At 55.4% G+C, this 19,446-nt stretch overlaps 1 protein-coding gene across 1 annotated transcript; it reads left to right on the forward strand.

Moving 5' to 3' along the window:
* Positions 1-1,215: 1,215 nt before the first annotated feature.
* RTN4RL2 (reticulon 4 receptor like 2) lies at positions 1,216-16,384 on the forward strand. The gene is made up of 3 exons (XM_019715424.3): positions 1,216-1,630; positions 7,306-7,787; positions 15,033-16,384. Exons 1-3 carry the CDS (start codon positions 1,600-1,602, stop codon positions 15,780-15,782), a joined length of 1,263 nt encoding a protein of 420 aa, XP_019570983.3. The 5' UTR covers positions 1,216-1,599; the 3' UTR covers positions 15,783-16,384.
* The last annotated feature ends 3,062 nt before the right edge of the window (positions 16,385-19,446 follow it).

Consider the following 19,446-nt stretch of genomic DNA (forward strand, 5'->3'; position numbering starts at 1 on the left):
GCCGCGCCGGGGCAGCCTCCGGACGCTGTGGACTGGGTCCAGGGTGAGCCGCATCGCCACCTTTATCAGAGGACGGTTAGGTCACAGGTCGACTGGTATCCCAACGCCCGCAACTCCCAACACCGCTACGAAGGATGCGAGGGGCCCTGATGAGGCCAGAATGCACTCTTTAAAAGGAAGTAGAGGGAGGCCGCCAGTTATCTCAGTTGGTTAGAGGGCGTAGCTCTTAACAACAAGGTTGCCGGGCGGATCCCCACATGGGCCAGTGTGAGCGGCGCCCTCGCCCTCTACAACTAGATTGAAACAACTACTTGACTTGGAGCCGATGGGTCCTGGAAAAACAAATACATAAAAGTTTTTTTTTAAGGAAATAGAAGCAGCTCACGTGCATCCGTCGCTACCCTCCCCATCCTTGAGTCTTCTATCCCCCCTCGGAAGATGAGATATCCTCTTTAGGACACATCACACATACACATAAAAACGCGCCCACTTACATGCTACCCAAACTTGCACCGGCTCGCAAATGAATCAAAGGGCATACACATACCCGGACACAAGTACCCTGGCCACCCAGCCCCAGGTTGGCTCCACCAAACTCTCACACAGCCTCACATTTCCCACCAGCGCAGACACTCACGCGGGCAGGCACTCGGCGGCCTCAACCATTCGCACACTCGCGTGCCCCTCCTCCCTACTTCCCCGGGTGTATAAAAGATATCGTGCAAGCACTCAAGAGTCACACCTGCACAAGCGTCCTTGAGCGCGCGTGCACGCTTCTATGCACTCCATCTTGCACACACAAACTCTTGCATATACTACTATTCTTATGCGTTGCACACTGTCAGGGCTTGGGGTCTAGGAAAGGAAAGGAGAGCGGAATCTTGGAGCTCTCCCAGGGGAGAGAAATATTGGAGACCTGGACCTTGGCGCCCGGGACGCTGCGAGGAGGGGGAGGTGACCCGAGACCCCATCTCCTGCGGGAAAGTTGGGAGGGGGGACCTGGACACGTCTGCGGCGTTCCTTCACACTACTTCACCCCCTCTGGAAGGGATTTCTCTAGATGCGTGGAGCCGCGAAGGCGATAGGACACAGTCCTCGGGGTTCCCCAAGGAGGGGTGGGGGCCAGAATAGAGGGGGCTAAAGAGCCGCTCCCGCCTCCTGGTGGCCGGGAAAGGGTTAAGTCGGCAAGCTTGGAAGCGAGGGCGGAGCCAGCGAGTGCGGGAAGGAGTGGGGGTGGTTGGGAAGGGCTTCCTCGCTGTCCCCACTCTCCCTCGGCGCGCAGCCGGGGCGCACGGACCCACGGACTGACTGACTCTCGCGCCGCCTGAGCTGCTGGGGGCGCCGACACTCGGCGTCGACCGCCAGCTCCAGCCCTCCCCGCCCCATTGCGCCCCGCCCTGTCCCGTCGGGGCCGATGGCTCCTCCCGAGGCCCGCAGCCCGGGGGGCGCAGGGTAGAGCGCCGCGGCCCTGCCTCACAGCCCGGGGACCCCCGGGCCCTCCCGGAGCCCCGCGGAGTCCCTGCCGTCTGTCTGGCGGGCTCAGGGAGCGAGTGGGAGCGCCCACCCCCCTCGGCCCCCTCCCCCGAGCGTCGAGACAAGATGCTGCCCGGGCTCAGGCGCCTGCTGCAAGGTAGGGAACCCAGACCTCCGAAGGGCTGAGGGCATCCTGGGGAGAGCCGCGAGCCCCGGCCCCCAGAGGGGGAGGGTGGGGCAGCTGTGGGGTGTGGGGATAGCCTGGCGAGGGGGGAAAGGCTCAGCTCCGGGGCCCCGCCCCCCCGGGTCCCCCCCCCAACCCGGGCTGCAGGCTGGAAGAGTGCACCCGGCTCGGAGCCTGCCGGGATGTGCGGGGAGCTCGTGACCGAGGGGGACTCAGGGGGCAGGCGGACCGGGCCCGGAATGGGGGGAGGGAGGCTCAGGTTCCGCTGTCCGGGCTCCACCTGCTCCTGGGGACGCTGAGGACTCGGGCCGGCTGTGGAAGCGCCGACTCAGCAACTCCTAGTGCCCCGTGCCTCAGCACTTTCCAGTCAGCTGGGAGGACAGGGGATGTGGGTAGGGGGCTGTCTGGGAAAGCAGGGGGCGCAGAGGGAAATCCAAATCCCCCCTATTGCACAGATGGAGGGCACGGGAAAGGGGACAGTTCCACAGATTGGGTAACAGCCAAGGGTGTGGGCCAGAGATTGGGGGTGGGGTGCCAAAGGGGTGGGAGGGAAGAGGATAGGAGGGGGCAGACAAAGACAGAGAAAGTGGTTAGGGGAGGAGGGCAGACAGGGAGGGGGAGGAGGAAGAGGAGGAAAGATTCGAGAGGAAAAGCTGGAGAGAAGTGGGACCCAGGTGAGGACCTAGGAAGAGGAAAGGAGAGGGAAGACCAGATTAGTGGAGGGGTGGAATGAAGACTAGAGAGAAGCACACAGAATCTGGGCTTAGGGGTAATGGGAAAGTGCATGAGGGCTAGGACGCTGGAAGGCAAGGCGAGTGAGAAGATCAGAAACCAGAGGGTGGGGATGGTGGATAGTGCTGGAGTGCCAGGAACAAGGGAAGAGGGTCCGGATGAGTGCTAGGGTTGGGAACGGAACCATAGGTGGGAGAGGGGCTGGGGAATGATCAGGGTGGGGATGGGGGCTGGAAAGATAGAAAGGGGAGGAGAAAGAGAAAGGGAGGGGAGAGAGGGACTGGTGGGGGGGGGGGCTTGCTGCCTGGGGATGAGACAAAGAGGCTTCTGGTAGCCACTTCCACGTGGGAAGCCCTCCATTCCCAAAGCACCTGCCAGTCACATCCCTTCTCTCAGGGAGTGGTCGGTGGCCAGACCTGGGGCTCAAGAGCTCAGGGCCTTGTGGGATGGCTGTGAGAGGAAGAGGGGAAGACATGCAAGTGGGGTGGCAGCCTCTGAGGGTGGGCACCCTGGCTGGCTCCATGCTGCCATTTATATCTCTGGGCCCCACGTCGGATCCTGCCACTACCTGCTTATTTTGGGGTGTCACATTCTGGCAGAGTGAGAAGCTGTTTGCAGCAGTCTAAACCTCCGTCACCGTCAGTGCCTCCCCAGGCCCCTGCGTCACCGGCATCGCCACCACCTCCATTCTGCTCCCGGCTCCCACCCCCTCAGCCCCGGCCCCCTCAGCATCTGTCGGTAGGCCCCAGACCTTCCCCATCCTTTTGGGTGTGGAGCTGTTGCTTCTCATCTGGGACCCTGTGCTCCTCCTTCAAAGACAGAGGCCTTGACTCCCTGTCCAGGGAGCACCCTTTCCTGGGGCTATTCTTACCAGCCACTCTGTCCTGTGGGTTCGCACCCTGGCTCCTGCCCTCTACCCTGGGCCCTTCTGCCTCTTCTTCAAGTTTCTTCTTTCACTGGGGCCTCGGAACCGAAGTGTGGCTCCAGGGATGAGAACTTTGTTTCTGAGCATTCAGAGTGATAGCCCAGCGTCCTTGACAATGGTCCCTCAGTGAACAGATACTTTTTGGCTCTGGGTACCTCAGCCTTCTGGGGTGGCATCTCTCCACTCCCTCCCCTGCTCAGTTCTGGCCATATCTTCTGGACACTGGTCATCTCTCCTTGACTCCCAACAGCCCCCACCCCCACCAAGAGTAGCCCCAACCTGGGGCCCAGGAGAGGAAAGTGCAGTGAGCCTGGATCCCTTCCTTGTCTTGACCCTGAACAGCCAAACAGACCCAGAGTCATGGCTAGCCCAAGCCTGTACACTTGGGCACAATTTCTCTTCCCTCTTTACCTAGAGGGCAACGTCTCTCGCACTCGGGTGGTTTCTGTGGATGATATGAGTTCTCCCAAAGAAGGCCAGGGAGTCCCTTCGGACACACGCTTGTCCATTCTGGGTTCTACCTGTAATACTGCATAACCTGAGGCAATTCATTTCCTGTTTCTGAGCCTCCCAACCCTCATCTGCAAACTAGGGGCCATAACATTGATCTTAGAGGGTTTCTGTTATGTTGTATTCTATGCGTAAAGACATATACAAATACAGTGCCTGGCACACAGTAGGTGCATAATAACAGATGGTTTCTGCCCATCTCTGCTGTATTCTCCCCTGCAACTCTAGCCGTTACCTGCTATCTTTAGAAAGAAAAGGAGAAGAGGAAAGGGAAAGGATGGGGTGAGCGGAGAGGTGGGGAAGCTGTTGGGAAGGGCTTTCCTTGGCCCATATAGGAGTGGGGAGATGGCAGGAAGGCTTTGAGAAAAGTATTGAAGACAGACTGTCAGCTTTGTGTCAGGAGACCTGGGCTGCTCACTCAGAAACTGACCTTTCCCCTTTCCAGCCCTCAGTGGTGTTACCTGGGAAATAAGGGGTTTGCTCGGATGGCCACTGAGGTACCCCGCTTCTAGTTCTGATACCCTGTTCATCTGGCCTCAGTCTGCTGCAGATTCACAAAGGGTGGGGGGAGTGGAACCGTGGTCCTGAAGAGAGAGGGAGGACACAGGCCTGAAGGGAAGGAGTGATGATGAAGAGCCCTGAAAAGGAGGGGGTGGGGCGGGGACCGTGGTGAGAAGGAAAAGGGCACAGACTGGGCAGGGAAGGAGGGCGGAGGAGGGAGAGAAAGGCACAGCTCACCAGCCCCTGCTGCCTCAGCCCAGGAGCTCTCCATCCAGGCCTGGGGGCAGAGAAACCCAGAGCCCCCCACCTTCCCCTCCTCCTTGCCTTCAGTGAGAGCCGCAGCCTGAATTATGGATGAGGCTCCTTGGGTTACAGCTGCTTTAAACGGCAGTGAGGGCCAGAAATGGCAACAAAGTCACTGTTACGCAGCAGCTGTCATGGAGGGGCCAGTGCTTGGGGGCCCCTCCTCAAAGAGCCTGCAGGGAACACCATCTCGGGCTTGAGGAGGTGGGCCGTGATGGGGGATATGGTGACAAGCAGGAGAGGGTGTGGGGAAAGAAGAGAGGAGACCCCCTAATGTGGGCAAATAGGGGGCCGGGGAGCTGTGGGTAAGAGATGCTGGCTCCTGCCAAGCTCAGCCTCCAGGCTAGAAGAGACCCTGGTGCCAAGGGAGTGGTCCCTAACTCTGGAGCACTCTGGGATTGCATATCCTTCCCTCTGTCTCTCCTGGGGTACCAGTCAGCCCTAGAGGCTGGGGGAAGAGCTTCAGTCTTCCCCAGGGCTGGCAGCCTTCAGTGCTCACACTCTTGTGAGCTTGTGGATAAGGGGTGGGATTAAGGGATCAGAGAAGGATTTGGCTCCCTCTGGTGCCAAATCCTTGGGGAAGCGAGCTCAGAGGGTGACTCTGCCAGAAAGGGAAGTGCCTGGCTGGGCATCAGGAGACTCCTTTCTAGTCCATGCCCTCTTAACCACTTTGCTGTGTGACCTTGGGCAAGTCACTTGCCCTCTCTGAGCCCCAGTTGTGACCTCAGTAGAACAAGAGCTTGAACCAGATGAACCTGGAGGACATTTCCAGCTCTGAAATCTGTTCTAAGCCCCAAACATCAGCCCTGCTGAAACCCACCCAGGATTCCCTATCTGTTCCAGCACCCCACCCCTGCCAGGTTCAGATAAGGGGTGAGAGACATGCTCCTCCACCCCACGTGGTTCTGAAAAACTCAGGAGGAGAAAGTAATCGTGAAACGCCGCACGGGGGAGGGGTGAGAAGGGCCGAGAAACGCGGAGGTGGTGTGAACGAATGGAACAGCAGCCGCTGTGTCACTGAGTATTACATCACACCCAGCCTACACACGCACGGGGCCGGCACTCACACACACGCGGGGGACAGCCGGCACACGCTCGTGCAGGCCCGTGATGCTCGTGGTGGGGCCCAAAATCGAGGAGCAGGGCGTACCACACGCAGGGAGTATGGGGTCCCCCTACTCTCACCTTTGTGTTCCCCCACAGGAGGAGGCATACCACAGCACCCATGTCTAGATCACACTTGGGATCTGTGGGTGCCACGTGCACAGCCCGGCCTCAGCAGCTCTTCATGTAGTGAGCACCGGGCTCAGACACAGGCATTCACACTCAGCACTTATGGGGCACCGGTACCATGCACAGTCATGGGTCCCTCAGTCTTCCCCCAGGTCTCTGAACCCCAGGGAGCTCCAGAGCTGAGGTCCTTGGGTGCACAGCCCCAGTCTCCCTCCCCTCTGCTTTCATAAGCATAACACACTGCTTGGGGCAGAAAGTGCTCAGTGGATGACTGCTCAGCTTCTGGGGTGCAGGCTCCTCTTCTCCCCAGGCAAACCTGCCAGAAGAAACTCCCAGGACTCATCTGGAAGTCATGATAAAGGGTACAGGTCAAAGCTAGTTCTGGCCCAGACCTTTATCAGCTGCAGTAAGGGCCAGAAGGCCAGGGGCAGGGATGGATGATACCCCCCCCCCAGTACAGAAATACAGGGTCCTAGACACACCTCTTTAGCCCCCTGGCCCTTGGGCCTCCCTGGACTTGCTTCTCCATCTGCATCATAAGAAGGGTGGACCACATCCAACTTCAAAAGTTACCTTGAAAAAAAAAATTTCTAAGTGACATTGAATGAAAAGAGCCTGGGGTGTGGAATGCAGATTCCCTGGTTCTTGCCCAGGAATTTTGATTCTGCACAGGTAGGGCTCAGGAGGCTGCATTCTTTCCGGGACTCCCAGCTGATTCTGTTGCAGGTGACTGGTGGCCCCAGTTAGAGACCCACCGCCCCCTTGTCCCTAACGCCCCTCCTGCATAGAGACTCTGAAGGTGAAAGCTGCAGGAAGGTGTGTGTGGCTTGGGGTGTGGGGGTATGTGGTCACCAGTAGGGTCAGCAAGGCGGGACCCCAGGGCCACCAGCATGGGGCTTGGATTCACAACGGGTCTCAATTTTGTTCTGGCTGTTCTTAAATGGGGGCGATTTTGCTCCCCTGGGACATTTGGCAATGTCTGGAGACATTTTGGTTGTCATAACTAGGGGGAAGGTGTTACTGGCATCTAGTGGGATGCTAGATGCTGCTAAACACCCTAAATAGGACATCATATAGGTCTGTCCCCCACAACAAAGAAGGACCCGCCCAACTCTCAATACCGAGGTTCAGAAGCCTGACAATTAACATGGTCAAACCTACCAGAGTGAAAACAGGAATGAAAAGGCGACCACTCGTGAAACAACTTACAACATATCACAGTGCTTTCTACAGTGTCCTCTTGGCATTTCTTTATTTTTAGTCTACCAGGAGCCTCAAAAAGTGGAAGTGGCCAGGGCCTCTTGCGACTCTGAGGTGCTTCACCCAGAACCCCGCTACCTCGGAGCTTCAGGCTCCTGGCCGTTAGGGGTGGGTGGGCAGGCCCCTGGCTGGCACTCCTGCCCTTGCAGCCCGCCCAGCAAAGCCTCCCCACCTCTCCCTGCAGGTCCCGCCTCCGCCTGCCTCCTGCTGATGCTCCTGGCCCTGCCCCCAGCAGCCCCCAGCTGCCCCATGCTCTGTACCTGCTACTCGTCCCCGCCCACCGTGAGCTGCCAGGCCAACAACTTCTCCTCCGTGCCGCTGTCCCTGCCGCCCAGCACCCAGCGACTCTTCCTTCAGAACAACCTCATCCGCACGCTGCGGCCGGGCACCTTCGGGCCCAACCTGCTCACCCTGTGGCTCTTCTCCAACAACCTCTCCACCATCTACCCGGGCACCTTCCGCCACCTGCAGGCCCTGGAGGAGCTGGACCTCGGGGACAACCGGCACCTGCGCTCTCTGGAGCCCGACACCTTCCAGGGCCTGGAGCGGCTGCAGTCGCTGCATCTGTACCGCTGCCAGCTCAGCAGCCTGCCCGGCAACATCTTCCGCGGCCTGGTCAGCCTGCAGTACCTCTACCTCCAGGAGAACAGCCTGCTCCACCTACAGGTGAGCCGACCACCCGGCGCGCGCGCGCGCGCACGCACACAGGGTCCTCTGCGGCTTTCCTGTCGGCTCCTCTGTCCTGTGTGCGTCCCTCCTCTCTCCCCAGGCCCCCCTTCCTCCCTCAGCATCTCGGCATCTCTCTCCATTTCTCTGTCCTTGTTCTAGGAGGGTCCCTCTCACTTTCTCCCGAGGTTTCTTCTTTATTTTGTCTCTTCTATCTTCCCCTGTCAGTCGGTCTGTCTATGCCTGTTGGGCTCCCTCGCTGCCTCTCTCTCTCTCATTCCCCAACCCGTGTTCCCCCCTCTGCCCCTGTCTGTCTGTCTATCCCTTTCTGTCCCTCTCTCACTAACTTGCCTCCCCCATCTGTCTTCTGCCTCTTCTGTCTGTCTCCCTTCACACACCCACTCCTCACACACCCCCATGTCTGTCTGGGTGTATGTATGTGTTTCTTTCTGTGATCTTCTCCTTTCCCCCTTGTTTGCCTTCAGGGGGGCTCTGCCTTTCCGCTGTCACCCTGGCTTTTCTCACCCACCCCCATGCCTTCCCACTTCAGGGAAAGGTGAGGCAAGAGGGCAGAGCCACTGCAGCTAGGGTCCCACAGACAGTTCCGAGTCTCTCCAACTCACTGGATAATGGGACAAGGGGAAACCCTACCCTTTCTAGATTTCCAGTCCCCAAACCTTTTGTTGTCTCAGTGAAAGGGAAGAAGGGGTGGGGGGAAGGGTAAATAGCTGTTAAATAGCTAAAGAGGGTGCTCTGAAAACGGAAGGAATAACAGTAATTGCTATTTATTGTTATTATTATTGATCTAAATGTTGTTTATTGTTGTTGTTAAGCTGACTGTTTGACAGTCAAGTCCTCCCATTCTATTTCCCCAGGAAGCAATAACACACCCTCCAAACCAGTCTGGGAGAAAACCCTCCCTGGCCTCCACAGCCCCTGGCTGGAAAGAGGCAAGGCTATCCAAATTGTCCCGTCTCCCCACGGAGACCTGGAAAGCACTTCCTCCTCCCACTCGGGTTGGTGCCTAGCTGGTCACCAATGTGCTGATTTGAAAATCAGGTCAGAGTCGATGCTGATAACGATAATAACGATAGCAATAATAATTTAACAAACACGTGTTGTGTACCCACTATGTGCTAGGTGCTGAGAATACAGCAGTTAACACAACAGGCAACTCTCTGCCTTCACAGAGATAGCACTCTAATGGGAGAGACAGGAAGTAAAATACAGCAGTTCTCCCTCATCCACCGGGGTACATTCCAAGACCCCCAGTGGATGTCTGAAATCACAGATAGTATGAAACCCTGTGTGTACTATGTTTTTCCTATGCATACACACCTATGATAAAGTTTAATTCATAAATTAGGCACAGTAAGAGATTAACAATAACTAATAATAAGATAGAACAATTATAACAATATACTGTAATAAAAGTGATGTGAAGACTTTGGGGCCATTATTAAGCAAAATGAGGGTGACTTGAACATAAGCATGATGGCAGTTGATCTGATAACCAACGTGGCTATTAAGTGACTAATGGAAGGGGAGACTGCAGCATGGAGAGTGTGAAGCGTGGACAGTTGAAGCATGGAGTCGCTGCACACTCTGTCTGGGCGGGATATTGCGAGATTTCATTATGCTACTCAGAACAGCATGCAATTTAAAACTTATGAATTATTTCTGGAATTTTTCCATTTAACATTTTCAGACTGTGGTTAACCGCGGGTAACTGAAACCATGGAAAGCAAAACCGTGGATAAGGGAGGGCTACTGCACATAGTATGTTTGAAAAACACGTCATGGTTATTATTGCATCAATAATGATAATAATAGCACAACCACTCAGCAGGTACACTATATGTTGGGCGCTGTTCTAAGGACTTTACAGGTATCAACTCTGCTATTTACAAATGTGTGACATTTTTTGATCCCCTGAGCCTCAGTTTTTCCATCTGTAAAATGGGGGTAGCACCAGCACCTGCCTCCAAGGGATTTCATAAGTGTTGAATGCATGAATAATTTGTAAAGCACTTAGAATAGTGTTTGGCATATGACAAGGACTATATAAATGCTTGTTAAAATACTATTTTAAAAAGAGAAACAAGCCTCATTTAACAGTGGTCTCAGGGAAATGGCCCATCTCGAATCTCATCCTGGAGATTTGGATCAACTTCAAGGATGATGCTGAGGCTATGGGTGGGTACCAGAACACTCCCTCCGTTTTCTTTCCTTCCTAAATTTACCTAGCACCTCATGGTTTCAGAAGCATGCTCAGTCGCCTCATCTCATTTCTACAGCCCTGTTGGGAGATATTTACACCTCCTCACAGTTGAGGATGCTGAGGCTGAGGGTCCCAAGACTTTGTAGATATAAGCAAGGCCTCTGCACATGAAGTCTCTTAAACCATTGTGCATGTAACTGGGGCTCACGTGTTCTCACCATCACGTTGAACCTCACAACAGCCTGGCAACAGGGACAGTTAGGGGCAGTAGGAACATGGAATGAAGTGCCTGAGGCCACACAACCAGGAAGCGCTGGGCGTAGTGAGACGGCGTGGGCTGAGGACCTTTCAGGCCGTTTGCATCACTCTCCTCTAGAGTCTGTCTGGGTGGAGGGGGATGGTCCACACAAGTACAGCAGCGTGGGCTCATTTTGGAAGGCACTTGCTTTCGAGTCTACCAGACATAGGTTCACAACCTGGCTCTTATAATGACTGTGGACGACTTACCAAACCTCTTCCAATCTCCATTGCCTCATCTATAAAATGGCACTCCTGATACTACTTAATAATGACACTGACTAAGAAGTTTTGTGAGGATCCAGATTTGGCACAGAGCCACCCTCACTGTACGGGCGCTATGGTCACTGTTACTACTACTGAGAGTACGACCACTGAGACCCTGGCCTCCTGATCACTCTTAGTTGTTCAGAATGAGAAATCTGGGCTGAGAGGGCCCGAGCTTGAAGCCCTGCTCTGCTATTTGTTGACTTATTTAACTTTAGGCACATTACCTCTCCTCTCTAAACCTCAGTTTCCTCCTCTTTAAAATGGGAATAGTAAAAATACCTTCCACAAAGAATGGCAGTAAAGAGTACATGCGTTTGTGTATATAAGGCACATAGGGCACATAGTACGGTGCTGAATAAGTCATGTCATGATGACCTGATTGTCCATCGACTCTCAGGCCAGGGCCTGGGGATAGGAAAGTCTTGGGCAAAGGGGTCCTCGAGTGGACATTGGGGTTTCCTGCAATGGGAAGTGTTTGTTCTGCACACCCCTAGCATGAAGGGTACAGGGCACCATGGGAAGGAAGCATCTTCTCACCTGGCCCTTCATAGAAAAGAAAGACACAGCCTCTGCCTGTGAACTGCCTGGAGGAACTAGGCTGGGAGATGCCACAGGCAGGTGAAAAAGACATGCGGGCTGGGGTGAGATGCACAGAAGCAGGTGTGACCCACTGTGGAACTGGGCCTGCCCTGAGAAGGGTGCTTCGGAGGAGGCAAGAGGACCACAGCTTTGCAGGATGAGGAGGGTGGAACTGGAAAGGGGGTGGGGTGGAGGTTCTCACAGACTGTCTTCTGTATGCCAGGCACTGGGCCAGGTGGGTTCCTGCATCAGCAGACATTTGTTGACAACCTACTACATGCCAGGCAGTGTTCTGGGTGCCAGGGACTCAGGAGTGAACAAAAACAGTGTCTCTGCTGTCCTGGAGCGAATTCCCTACTTGAGTGGAACCTAGAGTCGCCCGTTCTCCCTTTTAACCATCACAGCAGCCTGCGTGGTATATAAGAGCAGTCTTTATACTCAGGCAGATCTGAGTTTGAATGCCAGCCCCACCTCTGATTTGCTCTGTGGCTTTGGGCAAGTTACTTAACCACTTTAAGCCTCAATGGACCCATCTGTAACATGGGGGAAATGACCTGTATCTTGGGGGTTTGTTATGAAGACTAAGAGAGATGGAAAGTGCTCCGCAGGATGTCTGGTTCAGAGTAAGCATCATTTCCCCCATTTAACAGCTGAGGAAAGTGAGGCACAGTGAAGTTAAGGCACTAGTCCAAGGTCATGCAACTAGTAAGGGGCACAGCCTAGAATTGGCCCAGGTCTGTCTGACTTAAGTGCAGCTGTTCAGAGCGCTGTCTCCAGAGTTCACATCCGCATTCCACCACATGTTAGCTGTTTAACCCTAGGCAGTCGCTTGCCTTCTCTGAGCCTCCCAATCCTAATCTCTGATAGTGGGGGTAACATTATCTGCTTCATAAGGTTGTGACGATCAGGTTACTACATGGGACATGTGTAGCACAGAGCTTGGCCCGTGGTTAAAGCTCAGTAATTCAGCTGCTTGCCAATGCTGACATGAACCATGACGATGGCACCCGGCATAGATTGGTGAGCCCTGTGAGTGGGGGTGCCCGGCACCACCTAGACACTCAATACAGCTTTGTTGAATGAATGAGGTACATGCCAGGACTCACTCACTCATAAATATCAGATGAGGATGGCTCTCAAGTCCCTTGTTTCACAGATAAAAAACAGACTCAGAGAGGTGCCTGGAGCTGCCCACGGTCACACAGTCCAGCAGCTAGTGCCAAAAAAACGAGCTTGGGAGGTTGGAAAGAGGCAAGGTTAAGAACAGGATGCTGTCCGGGGAAAGGGGGCAGGGATGCTGCCTTGAGATTCCATATGGATGCAGAGAGCTGTGAACTGGCTGGGGGAGGTGAGGGAAATGTGGTTTTGGAAATGGAAGAAGATGACTTTAGCAGACGCTCTCAGCCCAGAGGGAGGGGATGATAGGGAGGGTGGTGGGGGAGGGCCAGGGCTGTGAAAGTCAAGAGCTTATTAATGCACAGAGAACAGTTTTAACAGTGGAGAGAGGAGGAAGGAGGATTTGAGAGCTGCAGCCGAGGAAGTGGCAACAGGATCTGGCAACAGCTTGGATGCGGGGAGGGGGAATGGACCCCGAGGCTGAGGCTCAGAGAGGAAAGGGGCAGGACTTTTGCAGAGGGAAAACAGGGAAGGACAGAAGGTTGGAATCAAGAAATTCTGTAGCCCCAAAATTGGGGGTGTGGGCCAATGAGCCTGACTCCCCTAGGGGCTCTGCACCTTTAGTCTTCCCTTCCTAACCTCCCCAAGTCCCAAGGTGCCATTATCTGTGCTTTCCTTCTATGCACCCACCCCCATTTGATCCCCTGACCACGGGGTTTCTGGGTGTGTCCTACTCTTACTGATATTTCATAAAAAAGACAAACCCCAACTAGGAAGGGACTCAGAACCCACTCCCTGGGTGGCCCAGAAAGAGAAGGACAAGGACACCAAGCCAAGTTGGGCCAGGCAAAGGCCACAGAGGTGCAGGGAGCCCGGCAGAGACCGGGGGTGAGCATGAGTGGGGGGTGGCACAGGGGGCCAAGAATGCTGGTGTCAGAGGCAGCCCGAGAAGGTTGAGGGGGACGGATCTCAATGTGGCCAAGAGAAGGGTTCTTGGCAGGCTCAGTTCCTGTAGCGGAGAGGGCGGAAGCCAGATGGGAGGGGGCGAAAACACGCAGGAGCACAGGAAGGTGGAGGCTGTGGGTGTGGGCTGGGAGTCAAGGCCCTCCCCCCACCTGAGAGCCTGTGACCAGGCTCCTGGGTCGGCTGGGGGCATCATGTCCCCACAGGGAAAGGTGGAGAGCCACAACCAGGAAACAGGACCCCAGGGTGAGCAGGCTTGAGTATAGCGAATGCTCACGTCTCTGAGAACCAGACTTCCTGGGCCTACTGACCACCATGATGCCCTGTTTCACTGTGTGAGGACCTCAGTCCTGGGGCTCTGGTGCCCTCTCTGCCAAGCCCTCCCTCTCTCTTGGTCTCAGTGCACACCTCTGCAAAAAGTGGCCTGGGCTGGTGCACCCAGAACACTCACTGCCCTCTAGCTGATCATCGCCACTACTTTGGTGAGCTGCTTAAAATGCTGGTCCTGCCCGTCCCCTCCCACCCACGGAGCATACCCACTCCCCCACACCCACACCCCATCGTTCTGAACCACACAGTCCAGGGTCCTTCCAGCATTAACACTGCCTGATTTGGGGACTCCCCAGGCCCAGACAAGTGGGACAGCCCCTCTAAAGGGGACAGTGATGCAGGAAATCTGGCAGCAGGCTTCCATCCCTCCCCCCCACCCCACCCCCAGCTGCTTCTGGGGGAAGGGGGTGGTGGAGCTGACACGTGGTCCCCTTAATATCCCAGCCTAGGAGCAGAACTTTTGGACCTCTGGGATCTCCTCTGTCCCTCTGTCAGGACAAATGCGATGTCAGTTATCTAGCTGAGTCCCTTTGTCATAATCACCACCATTTCGTGACAGTGATCTATGTGCCCACCAGGTACTGTATTCTTACAGCATGATCTCATCTAACCCTCCCTCAGCCAGCTTGTGGGGGGGTAAGGGGGCGGGTTTCTTTGAGTTACACAGACTGAGGAAACTGAGGCTCTAGGAGGCTCAATGACTTGTCGGAAGTGACACAACTAGGAAGAGGGCAAGGTGGACTGGCACCAGGGCTGTGACTCCTGAGCCTGTGTGCTTCATCCCTGGCCCGGCTCCCGGTGTGCCAGGCACTGTGCCCAACACTTCACCATCTGATCTGTGTGTGGATCATCTTTAATCCTCAGGACAAACCCCTGAGGAGGTATGCTCATCCCCATTTTATAGATGAGGCAACAGGCTTAGTGAGATTAATGGCCAGCACGTAGAATGCCTTCCCCGTGGCAACCTGTTCTAAGCGCCTTAATACATGTTGCTTCACTGAATCTCCACATTTTACAGATGAACAAACTGAGTCACAGGATAGTCAAGGTGGCACAGTCAGTTAATGACAGATCAGGATTTGAAATCAGGAAACCAGTGTGCATGCTTAAACAAACTTCTTCTTCTCCAAGTGCGGTCCTCTGAACAGCAGTCAGCATCACCTGGGATCTTGTAAACACAGACAGATGCTCGGGCCTCACTTGCTGCACACAAACTCTGGTGGCAGCACTGAGGGATCTGCAGGGGATTCTGATGCACCCTAAGTTTAAGAACCACTGACTTCAATTATATTGCTTTTCCCACATTAACTTCTAACTAGGTTTGAGGCAGGATTCAAACCCAGGACTCCGACAAGGACAGGTCAAATACTTTCTCTTCCCCAGCTCTAGGCCCTAGGGGAGAAATCCCCACCTGTCTCACGACCACTCTCTTCTTCTCTCCCCATACTTCTTCCCCCCTTCCCCCCAAGGATGACCTGTTCGCGGACCTGGCCAACCTGAGCCACCTCTTCCTGCACGGGAACCGCCTGCGGTTGCTGACGGAGCACGTGTTCCGCGGCCTGGGCGGCCTGGACCGGCTGCTGCTGCACGGGAACCGGCTGCAGGGCGTGCACCGCGCGGCCTTCCGCGGCCTCAGCCGCCTCACCATCCTCTACCTGTTCAACAACAGCCTGGCCTCGCTGCCTGGCGAGGCGCTGGCCGACCTGCCGGCGCTCGAGTTCCTGCGGCTCAACGCCAACCCCTGGGCGTGCGACTGCCGCGCACGGCCGCTCTGGGCCTGGTTCCAGCGCGCGCGCGTGTCCAGCTCCGACGTGACCTGCGCCACCCCCCCGGAGCGCCAGGGCCGGGACCTGCGCGCGCTCCGGGAGGCCGACTTCCAGACCTGCCCGCCCGCGGCGCCCACGCGGCCCGGCAGCCGCGCCCGCGGCAACAGCTCCTCCAACCACCTGTACGGGGTGGCGGAGGCCGGGGCACCCCCCGCCGACCCCTCCACCCTCTACCGAGACCTGCCCGCTGAAGACCCGCGGGGGCGCCAGGGCGGGGACGCGCCCACTGAGGACGACTACTGGGGGGGCTACGAGGGCGAGGACCAGCGAGGGGAGCAGACGTGCCCCGGCGCCGCCTGCCAGGCGCCCCCGGACTCCCGCGGCCCGGCGCTCTCGGCCGGGCTCCCCACGCCCCTGCTTTGCCTCCTGCTCCTGGCGCCCCACCACCTCTGACTGCGGTGCTGAGACTGCAGAGGCCGGGTGGCCTCCCGCCCCAGCGCCAGCCCCCAGCTGCGGCCGGGCCCAATCCCCCGCCCCTGGCCTTTCCTCTCCCGGCTCCTCTCTCCCCTGGGACCAGGCCACCTCTTCCTGCCACCTGAGCTGCTGGCTTAAGGCAGCTCCAAGAGGGCGTGTCTGGTGGCTCAGCCCGATTCTCCCCAACTCTGGCCATTAATTCGTTCCCATCCCAAAGCTGGGGTGGGGCACACCAGACAGCTGCTGACCCCCTTCTCCCAGTGCCCACAGTGGACTCGAGAGGAGCTCTTGTGTGCAAAACATCTTCCACCAGCAGAGCCTTCGGAAACTCCGGGAAGGGAGCCCCGCCCAGGAGCCCCGTGAATGATGGATGCCGCAGTCGGGCCAGGCTGACCCTAGGCCCCTGCTTCTCCTAGCCCCCCTCAACCTCCCGACACTGGAGGAATACTTTTCTCCTAAGTCTACCCTGGACACTTTTTAGGGTGCCTGAAGAGAACTTTTCTCTCCACGAGGCCCCTGTGTGGTGAAGATCAACAGACATTGTTTGGGGAAAAAATTTATTAAAAATTCTATTATTTTAACTTCTTCTGCAAGAATTGTTGGCTCAGGACCTCAAAAGTGGGAGGAGGGCTTAGAACGATCAGGATTTTAGAGCAGAAGGGTTAGAGAAAAGGGGAGGCCAGTCCCTGCCGGCAAAGCACTTCTTGCTGCTCCCCCCATGACCAGAAGCTGCAGCCTGGGGAAGAGGGGTGTGACCCAGGAGTCCCAGGCAGGCGGAGTGAAACCTGACAGCTAAGATGGGTGCTGACAGCACCTCAGCTCCTCATGGGTCTAGGAGGAGAAGCCAACCCTGAGTTGTCTGGTGCTTGAGGAGCTAAGCCTGGGGAAGGTCTCCAGTCTGGCTGGCTGATGGCTTCCTCCCAGGCCCTGACTCTTCAGGAAAGCAGAGCAGATCCCATGTTCTCCTGCAAGGAGGAGTCACATAGCCATCCATGGTCACAGCCAGTCCAGACATGGCTTTGGGCAAATCTGATCAAGGCACCTCTTCCTCAGGGGAATCAGCTGGACAGCAGAGCAAATACCTCAACAAGCAGAACCTAAGGTTGGATTTCAGCTCACAGTGGGCCCCTCTGCTGAGTGCCCTAGTGCACAGCTGTACATAGCAACCCTGTAGACAAATGATCTCTTTCCCTTGTCTCCTGTGAAACAGAAGGCACCAGGAATGGACCAGATCAGAGAAGCAGTTCTCTAGGAAGGTTAGAGGAGAGACCAAGGAGCGAGGGTGTCCAAGGCAACAAGAATCCCAAGTTGGGGTGCCTTGCTGGCTTGAGGTATGATCAAAAGCTTCATCTTTCCAGTGTCTGGAGGAGAGGCTGGGGAAAGGGAAGAGCTTGGGCTAAGAAGGACCTGGGATGGACGTTAGGGGTGAGTCTCATCAGACAGAAGAAACTGGGGAGAAGTTTCATTGTTTATATTTAGGGTTAAGAATCTAACTTGGGAGATGGGAATGGAAAGAGAGAGGACATGGATTCCAGGGCTCATGGAGGAGGGATGCTGAGATTCTGTGACTCAGGCCAGGCAAGTCAGAAGGATGGTGAGAAGAGGAGGCAGAAAAGGGAAGGCGTCAACATCCAAGGCCTAAGGCAGGTGGACTTTGGATAAAGGTATGGGGCGAATAGGGGATCGTGAAAGCAGCTAGCTAGTCAGGAACCAGGGAGCTCTGAGGCTGGGGTCTCACAGGGACCTATGTCGGGCTGCCCTTGAGAAGGCTAGTGGGTGGGACTAGGGGGTCAGCCAGACAAGAGCTCTGATGGAGGAGGGGCTGCTGCAGCCTGGGCAGGGGGAGGGAGGATGCTGGTAAATCAGCAGCAGGCTGTCCAGGTCACAGAATTATCGTTGTGAAATATTCATGGGCCTTCGGTCTAGATGCTATTTCAGAACAGTGAAAGCAAGAGGAGTGTGTGAGCCTTAGGAAGAAGCCGACAGCGATGCTGCTTCCCACCCCCCACCCCCACCAGCCCAGAGAGACCCACTGGTGCCCATCACGTGCACGCCCATGCTTGCACACTCGCTCACACATATTCCCACAAAGCGGGGCTACAGAGCACGTGCAGGCACTCCAACACCCACAGGTCCCACAAACAGGCAGATGCACCCCAAATACTGACATGCACACGCAGCTGCTCAAACAGGATCCCATACAGAGACCACCCCCAGACATCTCACACATAGATCACCCAGCCTCTCCAAAGCACCCAGATTCACAACCTTGAGCCACACACTCTGAAATTAGAGGGGCTTTCAAGGCCATCCAGTCCAACCCCCGCCAATGTTCTGGGGAAACCAAGGCCCAAAGAGGAGAAGGGACATGTCCAAGACTGCCCATCCCTGGAAAAAACAAAACCCATTCACCTCCTGCATTCTGTGGGTATAACCGCATTCTGCATTCTCTTGTCTGCCTGACACCCAACCTAAATGTAATTAACTCCTCCCTTCTCTAATCTCTTATATCTACTCACATGCCCCATCCCCTCCCAGCCCCAATCTATTCTTTTCCATTCCCCCAGCCACCTAACCTGCTCCATCTCCTCATTACCTCATGCCTAGAACATAGAAGAAAATAGCAATAACCTCCTCTCTGGTTTTCCTGTGTTTAATCTCTCTCTCCCTCCCACCCAGCCTGCCCATGACAGCCAGATTCAGGCTGACCAAAATTTGCATTATGTCATTATGTGACTCAGGAACCTACATGGCTCCCTATTGCCTACAGGTTAAAGATAAAACACCTCTGTAGGCAAAACATCAAAGATCCTTCAGAGTCTGGTACCAATGGCCTTTCTAGCTTTTTCTCTCATGGCCTCATCTCAAACCTCAACTCCCCCTAGAATGATAGTAGTATGCTGGCCATCCATTATTATGCATTTGAAACCTATAACTTACGTTGAACTCTCCCTAAAGTTTCTTAATTGCCCCCAAATTAGGAACCTCTCCCCCTCTCCTCAGATAACAGACTCCAGAGCCCTCTCCCAAGGCCAAAACTGCATTTTTGTGACCTTATCAATGGGGATTCTTTTTTTTGGGGGGGGGGGGATTCTTTTACTGTTTGTCAAAGCTGCGAGAAGAGGCTCAAACGGGCTGCCTCCAAGCAGATGGCTGCCCCCCACTGGCCATCTTGGGAATCACAGCCAGGCTTCAGTTATCCTAAACTAAGAGTGAGCACTACATGGGGACAGGAATGGACGGACACCAGATGACATGGATTATAAACCTTTAAGCCTCCAAGGTTCTTACACTAGGAGTGGGGGGAGCTCCCTTATCCATGAGAGAACCCCTCGCCTATGAAATACAAAGACTTGGGGCTTCCAGGACACTGCTGAAAGGAAATTCACCCACCAGGCTATGAGAGGCCACAAGGCCAGGGACAGTCCAGGTGGCAGGCCCAAGGTCCAGTTGGGGTCAAGTTTCTACATGAATTTTTAATGATTCCAGCCAGACCTGTCAGATGTTCCGAAACCTGAGCATCTCCTTTCATCTCTGTACAGGATGCCCTTCCCCATTCCCATTGCCCCTGGGGAGTGAGGCAGGGAGAGCAGGCCTGGGGCACCTATCTAGCAGCCTCAGGAGAAATGATTGTGGGGAAACA

Source organism: Rhinolophus sinicus, chromosome 14 (assembly GCF_057876585.1).
Source record: "Rhinolophus sinicus isolate RSI-liver-muscle chromosome 14, RSI-T2T, whole genome shotgun sequence".
NCBI lineage: Eukaryota > Metazoa > Chordata > Mammalia > Chiroptera > Rhinolophidae > Rhinolophus > Rhinolophus sinicus.

Bases quoted from the DNA above. Each gene is read 5' to 3' on its own strand.
- RTN4RL2 (XM_019715424.3), top strand. From the start codon at position 1,600: ATGCTGCCCGGGCTCAGGCGCCTGCTGCAAG. The intron at 1,631-7,305 runs GTAGGGAACCCA...CTCTCCCTGCAG, and splicing joins GCTCAGGCGCCTGCTGCAAG to GTCCCGCCTCCGCCTGCCTC. The intron at 7,788-15,032 runs GTGAGCCGACCA...CTTCCCCCCAAG, and splicing joins ACAGCCTGCTCCACCTACAG to GATGACCTGTTCGCGGACCT.